Source organism: Bufo gargarizans, chromosome 7, assembly GCF_014858855.1.
Source record: "Bufo gargarizans isolate SCDJY-AF-19 chromosome 7, ASM1485885v1, whole genome shotgun sequence".
Classification (NCBI taxonomy): domain Eukaryota; kingdom Metazoa; phylum Chordata; class Amphibia; order Anura; family Bufonidae; genus Bufo; species Bufo gargarizans.
In genome coordinates this window covers 33,359,570-33,376,614 of record NC_058086.1, presented here as the reverse complement: position 1 = coordinate 33,376,614, position 17,045 = coordinate 33,359,570, and the positions used below count along the sequence as shown (strand labels likewise).

At 44.7% G+C, this 17,045-nt stretch overlaps 1 protein-coding gene across 1 annotated transcript in view; it reads right to left on the bottom strand.

The window, feature by feature from the left end:
* COL24A1 (collagen type XXIV alpha 1 chain) overlaps window positions 1-17,045 on the bottom strand; it is a 231,165-nt gene that overhangs the window by 107,460 nt on the left and 106,660 nt on the right. The window contains exons 13-14 of the mRNA XM_044301461.1: window positions 15,055-15,108; window positions 13,286-13,330 (exon numbers count right to left, since the gene is read on the bottom strand). Coding sequence (XP_044157396.1) covers window positions 13,286-13,330; window positions 15,055-15,108 — 99 coding nt within the window. The remainder of the gene's footprint in view (window positions 1-13,285; window positions 13,331-15,054; window positions 15,109-17,045) is intronic.

Here is a 17,045-nt window from a genome sequence, read left to right as displayed (position 1 = left end):
GCTCTGAAATTAGGAGATGGACAACTGATACTGAATGAAATGACCCAGCCCTCCGTAGTCAATTCTGTCAAAAACCTGAAGGACACATTGGCATTTCACGAATATCCAGAGTCATTGGAGGCGGCCATGTCTCTGGCTGTACGTATTGATACGTGCCTATGGGAGATATCTAAGGTTCCTCTCGCTCAGGACGCACTATCATATGGGGAAGCGTCCTCTTACGACACTTTTGGTAGGGAGGCACTTGAGCTCATGTCTGATAATGAGCCAATGCAGTTGGGGGAAGTCAACCTGGTGATAACGTTAGGGTTAAGAAAAGACTCTGCTTTTTCTGTAGAAAAGGGGGACATTTTATTAACATATGTCCTTATATTAAACGTCAAGGTGAAAAAGAGAGAAAGAAAACTAATGGGTGGGGAATCTGAGAATGTACTTTTGTCATTTACCGATAGTACCCGATTTCTCCCGCCTGCCAAGGTGGCGCTAGACCCCAAAACTGTGGGAATTTAAGTATTATTGACAGTGGGGCAGGGGTTAACCTAGTGGATGGCCAATTCGTCTGTATGCATGGTTTGATAAGCACATTAGACAAAAATATTTCGGTGTTTGCGATTGATTCCGCTCCACTGTCACAAAAGTATTTGTTACAAATTGTGCACGACATTCGCCTAAAGGTGGGAGATTGTCTGCTCCACTGGTGCTAGGTTTACCGTGGTTATCCAAACATAACCCTACCATCGATTGGCAAGCGAGACAGATTCTTGATTGGAGTGATTTTTGCATAGACAACACGGTCTTAGATTTTTGCATAGACAACACATAGTCTTAGCACGTCGCTTTCTGTTGTAATGACTAAAATTGTACCTTCTTTTATTTAGGATTTTTCTGATGTATTCTCTGAAAGTGGAGACCAGGAGTTACCTCCACATTGGGAGTACGATTGCCTCGTCAACCTTACTCCTGGAGCTAGTCTCGATTGTATAATCTTTCTAAACCCGAAAGAGTAGCCATGCGAGAATATATCACCGAGAGCTTGGCTAAAGGTCATTTTAGACCATCCAAATCCCCAGTGGCTGCAGGGTTCTTATTTGTGAAAAAGGACGGAACCCTTAGGCCATGTTTGGACTTCCGTGAGCTTAATCGCATTACTGTCCGTGATCCCTATCCGCTTCCTTTGCCAAGGTGTTCTCTAAGGCCTCTTTCACACTTGCGTTGTCCGGATCCGGCGTGTACTCCACTTGCCGGAAATGCAAAAACGTGCCATGCGATCACGTCATCCATGCGCCTGGGGCGCCCTGACGTCACTCTGGAGCGCCCCGGGAGCCGCACGGACGGTAAGTATGCTGCTCCCCTGCTCCCCACTACACTTTACCATGGCTGCCAGGACTTTAGCACCCGGCAGCCATGGTAACCACTCTAAAAAAGCTAAATGTCGGATCCGGCAATGCGCCGAAACGACGTTTAGCTTAAGGCCGGATCAGGATCAATGCCTTTCAATGGGCATTCATTCCGGATCCGGCCTTGCGGCAAGTCTTCAGTTTTTTTGGCTGGAGCAAAAAGCGCAGCATGCTGCAGTATTTTCTCCCGCCAAAAAAACGTTCCGTTCCGGAACTGAAGACATCCTGATGCATCCTGAACGGATTTCACTCCATTCAGAATGCATTAGGATAATCCTGATCAGAATTCTTCCGGCATAGAGCCCCGACGACGGAACTCTATGCCGGAAGACAATAACGCAGGTGTGAAAGAGCCCTGAGTTGGATTTGAGGGGGGCATATAATCTGGTAAGGATCAAGGAGGGGGACGAATGGAAGACGGCCTTTAATACCCCTTTTGGGTTGACCAATGCTCCTGCTGTTTTTCAACATTTCATCAATGACACCTTTCATCATCTAGTGGGAAGGTTTGTGGTGAAGTATCTGGATGATATTTTAATTTATTCCCCCGACATAGAGAAGCATCAGGATCACGTGAGACAGGTCTTACAGATCCTAAGGGAGAATAAATTGTATGCTAAGATGGAGAAGTGTGTATTTGCGGTTCTGGAAATGCAATACCTGGGTTACCTACTCTCATCTTCGGGTTTTCATATGGATCTGGAAAAAGTCTGTGCTGTGTTGGACTGGATTGACCTGAAAATCTGAAAGCGCTCCTGCGATTTTTGGGGTTCACCGACTACTACCATAAATTTATCTTGAATTACTCGACTGTTGTTAAACCATTAACAGATATGACTAAGAAAGGTGTGGATTCAATCTAGTCTGATGAGGCATTACAAGAGTTTTCAGCTGTGAAGGAATGTTTTGCTTCTGCTCCTATACTGGTGCAACCTGATGTGTCACAGCCATTCATTGTGGAAGTTGACGCATCCGAGGTGGGGATTGGAGCAGTCTTGTCACAGGGTCCTTCTCCTAGCAAATGGCGTCCATGTGCTTTTTTCTCTAAAAAACGTTCTACTGCTGAAAGGACTTATGATGTAGGTAATAGAGAGTTGCTGGCCATTAAGTTGGCTTTTGAGGAATGGTGTCATTGGTTGGAAAGAGCAATTCATCCCATTACAGTAATTACTGATCAAAAAAATCTGGCCTATCTGGATTCGGCTAAACGTCTGAACCCACGGCAGGCCAGATGGTCGTTGTTTTTTACCAGATTTAATTTCGTTGTCACCTATAGCCCTGGGGTTAAGAACGTCAAAGCGGATGCTTTATCGTGTAGCTTTCCCGGGGGTAGGGGGTTGATTCGGAGGATCCTGGCCCGATATTAGCTGATAGGGTGGTTGTATCCGCCCTTTATCCTGAACTTTAGGCAGAGGTGTTGGAGGCACAGGAAAAAACACCTGATTCTTGGCCTCCAGGGGAGTTGTTTGTTCCTTCAGAACTACGGCACAAGGTGTTTCAAGAACATTACAGTACTGTTCTTACGGAACACCCCCAGCAGATCCACAGTTGATCTAATTTCCTGGAGATTCTGGTGGCCAGAATTGCGTAAATGTGTTGAGGGCTATGTGTCAACTCAGCTTGTGAGACTTGTGCACGTGCCAAGGTGACACATACTCAGCCTTCAGGATCTCTACTTTCCTTGTCTATCCCGTCCCGACTGTGGACTCATTTGTCCATGGACTTTATCACAGACTTGCCGAATTCCTCAGGGAAAACTTTGATTCTGGTGGTTGTTGATCGCTTCAGCAAGTGTCACGCTTGACAGGATACAAGATACACAGAATACAACCAAACAAGTGTCTAGGCAAGAAGCTGGGGATAAAGGTCACCTCCTGACAAATCCCTACCAGCTCTCCCTAGACTTCTATGCCCACGTTCAGACCCTGAAGGTGGGAATGAACGTGTCCCCGTGCCTAGGCTGAAGATACCCTAAAATCCCTAAGATGGTGAAAGGGGAAAAGAGGCAGCCTGCTCCCTCAGGACCTGGAGGGGGCAGGCGTCTCTCTAACAGCCTAGACAGACAATCACAAGAAAAACAAAACCAACTTATCTTGTTAGTGAGCAGGAACAGCAAATCCTTCCTTCCTCTCAGCAGAACAGAAGCTATATCCTGCACAGGACAATGGGAGTGGGCGTAATTTAAACTCATACCAACGACCCCACCCAGTGCACCTGAAGGGAGGCGGATACAGCTCAACTCCAAAACAAAAACAAAAGGCTACATACGTGCTGCTAACCTGGCAGACCTCCACACATAACCTGAGCAGGGCATGACAGTACCCCCCCTCCACGGGTGACCTCCGGACACCCCGGCCCAACTTTATCCGGGTGGGATCTGTGAAAAGCCCTCACCAGTCGGCTGGCACTAACATCCACAGCCGGAACCCACATCCTCTCCTCAGGGCCGTATCCCCTCCAGTGTACCAGGTACTGAAGGGAACCCCGAAGAACTCTTGAGTCGAGAACCCTAGAGATCTCGAACTCTAAATTTCCATCAACCAGAACAGGGGGAGGAGGCAATGGCGATGGTTCCACCGGTTTCACATATTTCTTCAGTAAAGACCTTTGGAACACATCATGGATCCTCCAAGTCAGCGGAAGGTCCAGACGAAACGCTACTGGATTGACCACCACAGATATTTTGTAAGGTCCAATAAATCTTGGACCCAGTTTCCAAGATGGTACTCTCATTTTTGTTGTTGGCTGAGTTTGCCATAAATAACCGTAGGCAGGAGTCCACTGATAAGTCGCCGTTTTTCGGAGCATATGGGTTCCATCCGCAGTTTGGCAAATTTTCTGGTACTAAGACATCTGGTATACCGAAAGAGGAAAGATTTTCCTCTTCGTTGTCATCTATTTGGCGGACAATTCTAAACAATTTTAAAAAAATGGGCAAAAAGTATAAACGTATGGCTGACAAGAGACATATGAGTGGTCCGGACCTGAGAGTGGGTGATTCTCTGTGGCTGTTCACAAGAAACATTAAGTTGAAGGTACCTTCTTGGAAGTTGGGGCCAAGGTTTATTGGGCCATATAGGATCCCTTCCATTATTAATCCGGTTGCTTTTCGTTTTGAACTTCCGCAAGCTTTAAAAATTCATAATGTTTTTCACAAATCATTACTGAAAAGATATGTTGAACCTGCTGAACTGTCCCCCTAACCTCCGGCTCAGGTCTTGGTGGACAGTAATCTTGAATTTCAGATTGCCAGGATAGTGAACTCACGATTTCTCCGTTGATCTCTTTAGTATCTTTTGCACTGGAAAGGTTATGGTCCAGAGGAAAGAATGTGGGTTCCTGTGACCGACGTTAAAGGGCTTTCACAGGGCGCATTCTGATAAAGTCGGCCCTGGGTGTCCAGAGGTCACCGGTAGAGGGTTGGGGGGGGGGGGGGAGTACTGTCACGGTCCCTCCCATGACAGAGGTGAGTTTGGTAATGACCACACCTCTTGTCAGGTGCAGCTTGCAGTCATTACTAGGCCCTATTTAGTTCTAACTCACACTGCTTACCATGCGGTTGATATTTCCTGCTAGAGTTGGATGATCTGGTGTGTTGTTTCGTTGGATCTCCTGCTCCTCTATTCTACTTTAAGCTAAGTGCATTTTGTCTTGCATTTTGTTGTTCACTTTTGTGTTGTCGTCTAGGCCTCAGGGAGACGCTGGTTCCTTTATCTGAGAAGTAACCAGTAGTCTCATTCCCTGCCACCATTCCTAGGGACTTCTAGGGTCTTCAGGGCCTAGGTTACGGTGTATGAGTATTTCCACCTTCAGGGTCTACTCATACTGGCAGGGGTCAGGGAGAGGTCTAGAGATTCCTAGGAGGTCACCATCCCTCTCCCTTAGCTGTGAGGCCTAGACTCCGGTCTATTCCTTCTGTGTGTTATTTGGTGCTATCCCCTCCCCATTACTAGTGACACCTGGCTAGACGTTCTGCTGGCAATTCAGTCATAAATTTGACATAGGAATAATCATATTCATGTATTACTGAAGATAATAGTCCATGATCCTGGTGACAGATTCCCTCTAAACAATAAGGGGCCCCATACTAGTATTGTACTAGGCAGGGGTACACCTAGTCTTTCTGTTGCCTGAGGCGAAAACTGAAACGGCGCCGCACCCAGTGCCAATTTCTTAACCTAATCTCTTTGCTACAATGAAAGTGCTCATTGTCCATGGCTCTTGTGCTGCCCCCCTTTGCCCCTACCTGGTGCTGCCTGAGGCCTCAATTGGTGGGGCACCCCTGGTACTAGGGCCCTCTACATACACCCCTGGGTCTGGCCTAGTTTTGAAAGTTATCATAAGAACATATAAAGTTCGGTGGCTGTTTAAAATCATGTGCGTCCCAAAATTATTAATTATGACACTCAGGAAGAGACTTTAGGGCTCCTCCCTGGATATAAATGTAGTACTGTGCTACCACACTCACTATACTGAAATAAATATTTTAAAAAAATATTATTTTAACTATATACGTAGTAATGTGCTACCACATTCACTATACTGAAAGAAATATAAAAAAATATTATTTAAACCTAAAAAAAGGTTGAGGAGTAATGTGATGCTTGGCCACAGGAGTAAGAATAAATACATATAGCGTGATTCAGAGCCAAGTACATCCATGTAGACTTTGACGTTAGAAATGTTCTAGACCATGTTGTGCAGGGGACCTAGCCGCCTACATCTTGTCTTTTCGAAACAAGGATATTTGGTCCAGTCACAGTGCCTTTCAGTCAACAGGTGGCGCTGCTGAGCCTCCTCATTTCTCAACTGGCAATGTTAATGTTGATCTGTCTCTACATCCGCAGCTGCAGCCTACAGTGTCTTCAGATGTGTGTAAATGCATATTTCGATGAGAAAAGACTTTTTGATCTTTTTTTCAACCTTATTGTGTTTGATTTCCTTTGGATGGCTAAGGCTGGCCATATATACATTAAAGAGTTGTTTTTGGTCGACAGTTCTCCCTGCTCACCCCCTATACACATGTACACTCAGCTCGGAGAGTGTCTGAGGAGCGTGCTTTCTACACCTGTGCAACAAAATCGTGCAGCGTGCCACACAAAAAACGTGTACAAGGTTACCGGCCATCGCAGGCCCTCTCCATAAGAGAAGGACACCCCTTAAACCTTTCCCAGACCCTCCGGGCCAGAAGGCTCCCGCAAGGGACCGAGACAAAATAGGCAATCCCCAGCTGAAGCTGGGAGTACACCTGGGCAACCCTCAGGCGAAGTAGAGGGTACGCCAAATCTGTGCTCCGGCTTTCACCTAGGCTGCCACCCAAGGTATTGGCACAGATCTTCGACTACTAGGTTTGGGCTCTCCCCTTGGAGAGTGGATGTGATCTGAATGTGGAGAGGTAGAAAGACGCTGCCAGGCACCTCTGACTTTGGCTTATCTCCGTGAGAACAAAAAAGGGCCAAGCAGTTGAATATGTACAAGGAGTGCAGAATTATTAGGCAAATTTGTATTTTGACCACATCATCCTCTTTATGCATGTTGTCTTACTCCAAGCTGTATAGGCTCGAAAGCCTACTACCAATTAAGCATATTAGGTGATGTGCATCTCTGTAATGAGAAGGGGTCCGGTCTAATGACATCAACACCCTATATCAGGTGTGCATAATTATTAGGCAATTTCCTTTCCTTTGGCAAAATGGGTCAAAAGAAGGACTTGACAGGCTCAGAAAAGTCAAAAATAGTGAGATATCTTGCAGAGGGATGCAGCACTCTTAAAATTGCAAAGCTTCTGAAGCGTGATCATCGAACAATCAAGCGTTTCATTCAAAATAGTCAACAGGGTCGCAAGAAGCGTGTGGAAAAACCAAGGCGCAAAATAACTGCCCATGAACTGAGAAAAGTCAAGCGTGCAGCTGCCAAGATGCCACTTGCCACCAGTTTGGCCATATTTCAGAGCTGCAACATCACTGGAGTGCCCAAAAGCACAAGGTGTGCAATACTCAGAGACATGGCCAAGGTAAGAAAGGCTGAAAGACGACCACCACTGAACAAGACACACAAGCTGAAACGTCAAGACTGGGCCAAGAAATATCTCAAGACTGATTTTTCTAAGGTTTTATGGACTGATGAAATGAGAGTGAGTCTTGATGGGCCAGATGGATGGGCCCGTGGCTGGATTGGTAAAGGGCAGAGAGCTCCAGTCCGACTCAGACGCCAGCAAGGTGGAGGTGGAGTACTGGTTTGGGCTGGTATCATCAAAGATGAGCTTGTGGGGCCTTTTCGGGTTGAGGATGGAGTCAAGCTCAACTCCCAGTCCTACTGCCAGTTTCTGGAAGACACCTTCTTCAAGCAGTGGTACAGGAAGAAGTCTGCATCCTTCAAGAAAAACATGATTTTCATGCAGGACAATGCTCCATCACACGCGTCCAAGTACTCCACAGCGTGGCTGGCAAGAAAGGGTATAAAAGAAGAAAATCTAATGACATGGCCTCCTTGTTCACCTGATCTGAACCCCATTGAGAACCTGCGGTCCATCATCAAATGTGAGATTTACAAGGAGGGAAAACAGTCCACCTCTCTGAACAGTGTCTGGGAGGCTGTGGTTGCTGCTGCACGCAATGTTGATGGTGAACAGATCAAAACACTGACAGACTCCATGGATGGCAGGCTTTTGCGTGTCCTTGCAAAGAAAGGTGGCTATATTGGTCACTGATTTGTTTTTGTTTTGTTTTTGAATGTCAGAAATTTATATTTGTGAATGTTGAGATGTTATATTGGTTTCACTGGTAAAAATAAATAATTGAAATGGGTATATATTTGTTTTTTGTTAAGTTGCCTAATAATTATGCACAGTAATAGTCACCTGCACACACAGATATCCCCCTAAAATAGCTAAAACTAAAAACAAACTAAAAACTACTTCCAAAAATATTCAGCTTTGATATTAATGAGTTTTTTGGGTTTATTGAGAACATGGTTGTTGTTCAATAATAAAATTAATCCTCAAAAATACAACTTGCCTAATAATTCTGCACTCCCTGTATTTTGCGAACCATAAAAGGTGAATCTGCAAAATATGCATGACGTCCGTGAAATGTTTGTGTTGCATAATTTTTTTTTTTGCGGCCAAGTATTGGACATATTCTAACCCTTTGCGGAACGGACATACGGATGCAGAAAGTGGATGCAACACGGATTTCAATCAGACGCCATCCATAATTAGTGGACCGTAAAATACATATGGTCGTGTGCATGAGGCCTTAGATCAGGGATGGCCAACCTGAGGCTCTCCAGCTGTTGCAAAACTACAACTCCCAGCATGCCCAGACTGCCTACAGCTATGAGCCTACAGCAAGGCATGGTGGGAGTTGTAGTTTTACAACAGCTGGAGAGCCGCAGGTTGGCCATGCCTGCCTTAGATGGTTGGCCGAAAATCAGCATCTTCAGCCGATATAAATCTAATGTATATGACCAGCTTAAAGGGGCTTTACCAATTCGACAAGACTGAACATCCAATCTCTAGACTGCTGGAAAATGTAACTACTTAAAGGCTTGGTTCACATTTTTTGGGTGCAACGAGACCAAGATGCGTCTGAGATGTGTCTGAAAACCATGCATCTGACAGGGAAATCAGTGTGGACTGCAACTAAAAGAACTTTTAAGAGAACGTCTATAAGTACCAGAAAATGTTTGTGCCGATTTTTTCAAATTTTATCCACCTTGATGCAAATGTGCAAAGATATCCTTAAAGGCTCTTAGGGTCCTAACTTGTCACTCATCTGTCCATGGTCCCAGTCTGCTGCTCCACTCCTGGCTGCTTCTAGTCCCCACAGGACCAGGAAGAGGCTTAGTCCCTTGACTGCTGCAACCAATCACAGGCCTCAGCGGTCACATCAACCTGAACAATACATCACAGACTGAGGCCTGTGATTGGTTGCAGTGGTCATGGGACTAAGCCACTTCCTGGTCCTGTGGGGACCAGAATCAGTCTGGAACAGAGCACAAGCGGGACTGTGGACTGGCGAGTGGTGTTTTTTATGTTAAGTGGCACAGATTACGACCCCAAGGGTTGTCGGCTCGAAGGCCAGACAGCCCCTTTAGTGGCCCAGAGGTTATGCAGCAAAACAGCAGTTCACCATGCAACCATAAAAAATGAAAGTTTTTTTCGCTGCAGTCATCTGAAAACCGCGTCAATCTCCATGACAGTGTCATTTTTGGCAGCATCGAAGACACACCTTGGCCACGTTACATCGGAACTCCGCCAACAGAATTCTGCTATTCTTATTATAAATCACTGGGCTTTTTATTTACCAAGTCAATGACATGAGAAGTAAGACAGACCCTGAAATACGTCAGAGTCCAGACAGCAATCAAAAAATGGCTTGCCACTGAAGGAAGAAAAAGATAGTAAACTTAATTCAACCCAAATGTTTTATCCCTAGTTACTAATACCTTGATACGGGTCTTGGAATCCCCCTGGTGTTATATAATAGCATTTAGTGAGTGACTCCAAGCACCCCCCCTGTTCATGAGGCTCTTGGCACACTACAGGGTCAATATGGAGCTAGAGTATGTATTTCACAAGGCTCCGACAAGCCATTTAGATTCAGTAGCCGAGAACCGCGGCTAACTCTCTGCAATAAATCAGCAAGCTCTTGAGATCTACAGCTGGGATCGGGGCTTAGTGTTGGCAGCTCGGTAACACTCTTTTGTCTAAAACTGCCAAAATGTTCCAAGCTGATTTGTGTCAATTGTCCAACAAATAAAGAGGCGCAGTGCCAACTGGCAAGACTCGCTCGGTACAGGAAGAGAGATGTTATTTTTTGAAAGATCTTTTAAGGAGCAGGCAGGACACCAACAATCAGCATTACACAACTTTAGAGAAAACGTGCAATATTTCAGTGTGATGCAAACTGTAGGTACCTAGAGGGTATCATATGTAGCTCTACTGGGGTGGTAGATCCCTATGAGTCAAGGTCCGACGTTTACAGGGATATTCCGGGATTTCTATATTGATGACTTATCCTCAGGATTAGTCATCAATATCTGATGACCTCCATCCCCCACGATAAGCTGTTTGAAGAGGTCTGGTGTGCACGGTGGCCTCCTCACAGCATATCAACCACAGCATCATCCATTGTATAGTGGATGTTCTTGGTATTGGAGTTCAGGCCCATTCACTTGAATAGGACTGAGCTGCACATAGGCCATGTGATCATTGAATGTGAAGTCACTGGTCTAGGAATAGGCTGCAGCGCTCAATGGAGCACCGCGGCCTCTTCTAGCAACTGATCGGCAGGGGTTTCGGGAGTCAGACCCCCACGATCAGATATTGCTGACCATCTTGAGCATTGGCCATCAATATATGAATCCTGGAAAACCTCTTTAACAGGCCTTGCAACTATAGGATATAAGTCAAACCAGAATCTTCTCCATAAAGGAAAAGAGATCCATCCGCAGACAGCTGTTTCAAGGTTTTGCTTGTGGTCAGTGCAGAGAAGGGTAATGGTTGGCTGGGTAAGAGGCCTTTGACATGGTTCTGGGGGAATAAAGTTTCTCCATGAAAGCCTATGTGGTGTGGATGCTCATGTGCGTGGCTCTGTCCATGGAAGTATACATGAAAAGGACACTTATATGCTTGGCTCTGTCCATGGAAGACTATGTAGAGTGTAAGCACATGTGCGTGGCTCTGTCCATGGAAGTCTATGTGGAGTGGACGCACCCATGAGTGGCTCTTTCCATGGAAGCGTTTGTGGAGTGGACGCAAATATGCGTTGCTCTGTCCATGGAAGTCTTTGTGGAGTGGATGCACATGTACAGGGGTCAAGTCCTGGGAAAAAAAGTGTGGGAACTCACCCAAGATCCACTGCAACCCCCCCCCCCCCCTCCAAAAAATAAAAAAGCACAGAAAATCTAGCATGCTGTAATTTGTGTCGCTGCGGACTAAAAAATAAATTAAAAAAATAGCACTTTTAGAAAAGTTTGTCCTGGGATTCGATCTCATGACCTCTACACAGCAGAAGCAAGGCATATGCCCTCACAGCTATGAAAGCTGTCTAGCTTGCTACTTAAAAAAATATATATATAAGACTTCTACTGTAGGTAACTTTGCCCACTGTGTATGGATGTAGCAGAGCTGGGTGTGTTGGGGCAGCTGTCATGTGTATGGTTGTACACTAGGTATCAGTACACAAGGTATCAGTAGAAGTATCAGAAAAAGAAAAAAAAAACACTTTTAGTTTGTCCTGGGATTCGAACTCATGACCTCTACACATTACAGGCAAGGCATTTACCCTCACAGCCATAAAAGCTGTTGAGGTAGTTGCTTAAAAAAAAAAAACTAAGACTTCTACTTATACCTAGTGTACTGATACCTAGTGTACAACCATACACATGACAGCTGCCCCAATACACCCAGCTCTGCTACATCCATACACAGTGGGCAGCTGTCATGTGTATGGTTGTACACTTGGTATCAGTAAACTAGGTATCAGTAGAAGTCTTATAAAAAAAAAAAACACTTTTAGAAAAGTTTGTCCTGGGATTCGAACTCATGACCTCTACACATTACAGGCAAGGCATTTACCCTCACAGCCATAAAATCTGTTGAGGTAGTTGCTTAAAAAAAAAAAACTAAGACTTCTACTTATACCTAGTGTACTGATACCTAGTGTACAACCATACACATGACAGCTGCCCCAACACACCCAGCCCTGCTACATCCATACACAGTGGGCAGCTGTCATGTGTATGGTTGTACACTTGGTATCAGTAAACTAGGTATCAGTAGAAGTCTTATAAAAAAAAAAAAACACTTTTAGAAAAGTTTGTCCTGGGATTCGAACTCATGACCTCTACACATCAGAGGCAAGGCATTTACCCTCACAGCCATAAAAGCTGTCAAGGTAGCTGTTTAAAAAAAAAAAATAAGACTTCTACTTATACCTAGTGTACTGATACCTAGTGTACAACCATACACATGACAGCTGCCCCAACACACCCAGCACCCAGCTCTGCTACATCCATACACAGTGGGCAGCTGTCATGTGTATGGTTGTACACTAGATATCAGTACACTAGGTATAATTAGAAGTCTTATATTTTTTTTTTTAAGCATTTACCTAGACGGCTTTCATGGCTGTGAGGGTAAATGCCTTCCTCTGATGTGTAGAGGTCGTGAGTTCGAATCCCAGGACAAACTTTTCTAAAAGACATTCTAAATGATCTCGTAGTGAAGGAGATGATGTCATTAGGGGGCGGGGCGCCATGAGAGGAGTCGCAGGCAGCGGCACCGCACAGACAGCTTCCTCTCAACTGAAGCCGCCCCTCCTCCCTTAACCTGCCCTGCACAGTGCGCTCCGTCTCCCCCTGTGAATCTGATTCAGCTGTGTTCTCCTGGCTTGAGGCTGAAAGGGAACGGCGTTCCTGCCATGAAAAAAGTGCAGGAACGCCGTTCCCATGCGTTCCCCCTCCACTCGACCCCTGCACATGTACATAGCTCTGTCCAGGGAAGTCTTAGTGAAGTCGATGCACATATACCTGGCCCTGTCCAGGGAAGTGTATGTGAAATGGACGGTCACGTACAAGGCTCTGTCAATGGAGGTCTACTGTATGTGAAGTGGATGCACATCTGTTTAGATTTGCTTATGGAGGTTTATGTGAAGTGGACGCACATGTGCAAGGCTCTGTCCATGGAAGTCTTTGTGGAGTGAATGCACATATGCGAGGCTCTGTCCATGGAGGCCCATGTGAAGTAGATGCAGATATGCTTGGCTCTGTCAATGGAAGTCTGTGTCTGTTTTGGGATATATCAATTACCTTTGGAAATCTACTTTAATTTACAGCATATTAATATTGGAACGCTATAAAACAGCAGTAGATATTATACTTACTCTTAAGCCAGGAAAGCCAGAAGGACCAGTACTACCAACCGTCCCCTGCAAAATCATATGGAATGGTCAGAGCGATAATGCATATGAACTGGGAGGCAATAGTTGGAATGCATGACTGTTTATGGGAGGCAAAGAAAGCAATTATTGCCATGTTTTTATGTATTATGTATAACTCATAGAATCTATGGAAACATATACTCATCTGCAGACCAGCTTAGATAACAAAACCAGCGATGTGCATGAATGCTGAAAGATTTTATAAACGGCTCATTTTTCCAATCGCCAGTAACATAACAAAATACGCAACTTGCAAAAAATCTCATCTGTAGCATGTGTTAATAAACAGAAGGGCTCCTGATATTAAGCATGTAATGTCATAAATGCAAATAAGGATTACATTAGGATGACCACAAGTAAAGCTGCTTTTGATAAATGGCCCTATGTGCGATTCCCATTATTACTGCAGCAGCTAACAATGAGAAGGGATATGCACGGCTTAAAATCTGCACGGATATCTGACATTAAAGTGAACCATATGGAGTTAGAAGGAAACTACATGGATGATTTATGGAAGCTTGGTAATGGTGTTGGTTTACAATGAAGAGGAAAACCTATCATAAGACCGCCATCTTGCTGACACGATAAATCATTTTCCCTTGTAATTGTCAGTTTAAGTTCGATTTCAGTATAATATGGCCACATTGCCTTTATATGATTGTCAATTGTAAAAACTGTTTTGCACACGCGCTATGATTATATCATTATATTATGTAAATGTTATGAGGTTGGAGGGGGGAGAATGAGAGTGGTAGTGGCGGCGAGAATGCTGGTAGTACTACTCACAGTGGTGGTCCTCACCCTGATGCTCCTGGGCTGTGCAGTAAAGGAAGGGCTGCACCCTTTCTTTCACTTGGGGCACACCCTGGTTTCGGTTCTCCAACCTGGTGGTAGGTGGGGTGCCCTTGGCGTTGGTGGGTTTTGGGGTACAAGGCAGGGATCCTTTGAGGTACTGGACAGTGCAATACTGTGGCAATGCCGGTGGTGATATAGAGCAATGATGAGGATGGGCTTGGTGTAACAAGTTGGATAACATTGCATTAAGCAGTTTTCCCAAGGCTGCGTATAGGGGTTAGACAGTATAGTGAGTCTCTCTGTGTCCCTTTCCAGATAAACTGTGCATTCTATACAGTCCAGCCTAATGGGTGAATTTTTTTCTTTTCTTTTCAGTAATTGTAATTCTACAATACCCAGCTGCAGGGTATAGTCCTTTAACAGATGTACAATCTGTCTGTTCAGCATGCAAGGGTGCCTGAAGCTTCTAACCCAATCCAAATTGCAGTGAAGTCCATAGCCTGACATGTGCATTGCCTTTACTGGCTTTTTGTCTATGCACTGTCCCTTGTAACAGCTGCTCTACCTTCTATTAAGTTCAGTTCTCCTCTCCCTCAGAGGCTGGCACTTGCTACAGACACGCTTCTTTCTTCTTTCTGCTGGCTACTCTTGGTTCACAGGGCTGGTGTATTCCTGTCTGCTTACCTCTCTTCCCCACTGTGGCTACTACACTCCAACTCCCTCGCACAGTAGCTTCCAACTAGAGGACTGGGATGACCTGCTCACACCTGTTACTGCATCTAAAGGGCTGGCTAGTTAACCCCATATTTCCATACCCAGCCTTAGGAAGGAAAGTGCATTACATAGTGTCATAACACCCCTTTGCAGTGACCACTGGGTCACTGCATAAAGTCTTGTTGAACAATTGAAGAACTTACTGGATTTCCATCTGGACCGGCAGCACCCCTGTCACCAGGGTCTCCATGAAAACCCTGAAAAATAGAAACACATAAATGAGTGAACATATATGCTGAAGAAGTTGAAGACATGCCCAACACTGGAATCCAAAGTCTGTAAATTTTTCGATCAAGCTGTAATACTGCAGCCCAATTTACCAAGTCCTCAGGATAAGCCCTCATTCACACATCAGTGTTTGGTCAGTGATTTCCATCAGTGATTTTGAGCCAAAACCAGGTTTGGAGGCTGCGTAATGTATAAGGGAGAGATCTGCACCTGTTCTGTGCTTAGATCCGCACCTGGTTTTGGCTCAAAATCACTGATGGAAATCACTGACCGAACACTGACGTGTGAATGAGGCATCAGCCATTCATATTTCACTGGCAGAGGTTGGACAGGGTGTCTTGCAATCTTGCATTCAGCTGTTTTGCAGTAGTGCCGAAAGTCAGTGCTGGAACTACAGCTCCGTCCATTGAGTGTAGTAGACAGAGCTGGTTACATTCACTTCAGCGGGAGCTGTAACCAGCAATGTCCAGTACACACAATGTACCAGTGCAGAAGCTACTGCAGAACAACTGATCGGTGGGGTTTGAGGTGTCAGACCCCAATTGATCAGATATTGATGACCCATCCTGAGGATAGGTAATCAATATAAAAGGACAGGAAAACCCCATTAAAGGGGTTATCCCATGATTAATGTAAAAAATGAAAATCCGATATCGCATAGTATATGGCAGTCTCTAACAGACTTAGGACCAACCCTGTATCTCCACATTCATTGCTCCAATTACTCTGCTAGATTTATTTCAAGCTGGAAGCTTAGAGGGTGTGCACTTTCTGGGGACGTGTCCTTTCTAGTGCAGCTGATGACAGTTGAAGGATGGAACTGAGCATGTGCGGCCATCTCAGTGAGCAGGGCAGAGAAATTAGAAAAAGAGAAAACAGCAGGTGGCGCTGTACAGATAGATTTCAGTGAATTACTCATTGGCTATACTGGCTACATTTTTAATTAAACGCAATTACAAAAGTATTCAGATCCAGGTTCTGGTTTGAAAATTTTTTTTATATTTTTTCGTGGGACAACCCCTTTAACTTGATTATTCCCCCCACTCCAAGCTCTCTAAGAGCAGGTGAAGGCTACATGCACACAACCATATGTGTTTTGCGGTCCGCAAAAAAAAAACAGATGACATCCGTATATCATCCGTTTTTTTTTTGCGGATCAATTGCAACAATGCCTAAAACAGAAAAGAATAGGGCATGTCCTATTTTTTTTGTGGGGCTACGGAACCGACATACTTATGCGGACAGCACACGAAATGAATGGGTCAGCAAAAAAACGGAACGGACACAGAAACAAAATACGTTCGTGTGCATGTAGCCTTATCCTGTCAAGATCACAGTTGCAATATGAACATTTTCCTTATGGAGACAACCAGTTGCACATGGCATTGTGATTATCACACTTCCAACACAACTGGGAATTTAGCAGTAGCTACAAGCTAGATCGTGACCTCTTCTCCCATTCGGAATATCTAAAGCTTTATAGGAATCGCAATTTTCACACATTTCACACAAATTGTAATCTTTGTATAGGTGAAATTTATATCCATCTAGAAAATGTATTTCTGCAGTCACGTAGAGCTTGCTATAAACGTTGTCTGGCTTTCAGCTATCAACCCTTTGTCCAAATGTTATTTCAATAATAAGATAAGTGGTCACCAGGCATACTGATGCCGCTTATCTCCAGTTGGAACTGAACCTAATTTAATACTAATAGGAATTAGATTGTTATTCCATACCAGCAAAACTGAAAGAATTTGCCTAAAGAAATGTCATCATCCCTGAATAGAAACTAATAGTGACAAATCCACAGCAAGTGTCATCCGCAGTATGTGAGCGGCATTCATTCACTTCCTTTCTCTGGGCTGCAGATTGGAGATTACATCATTTTGTTGGCTTTGATAAGGCT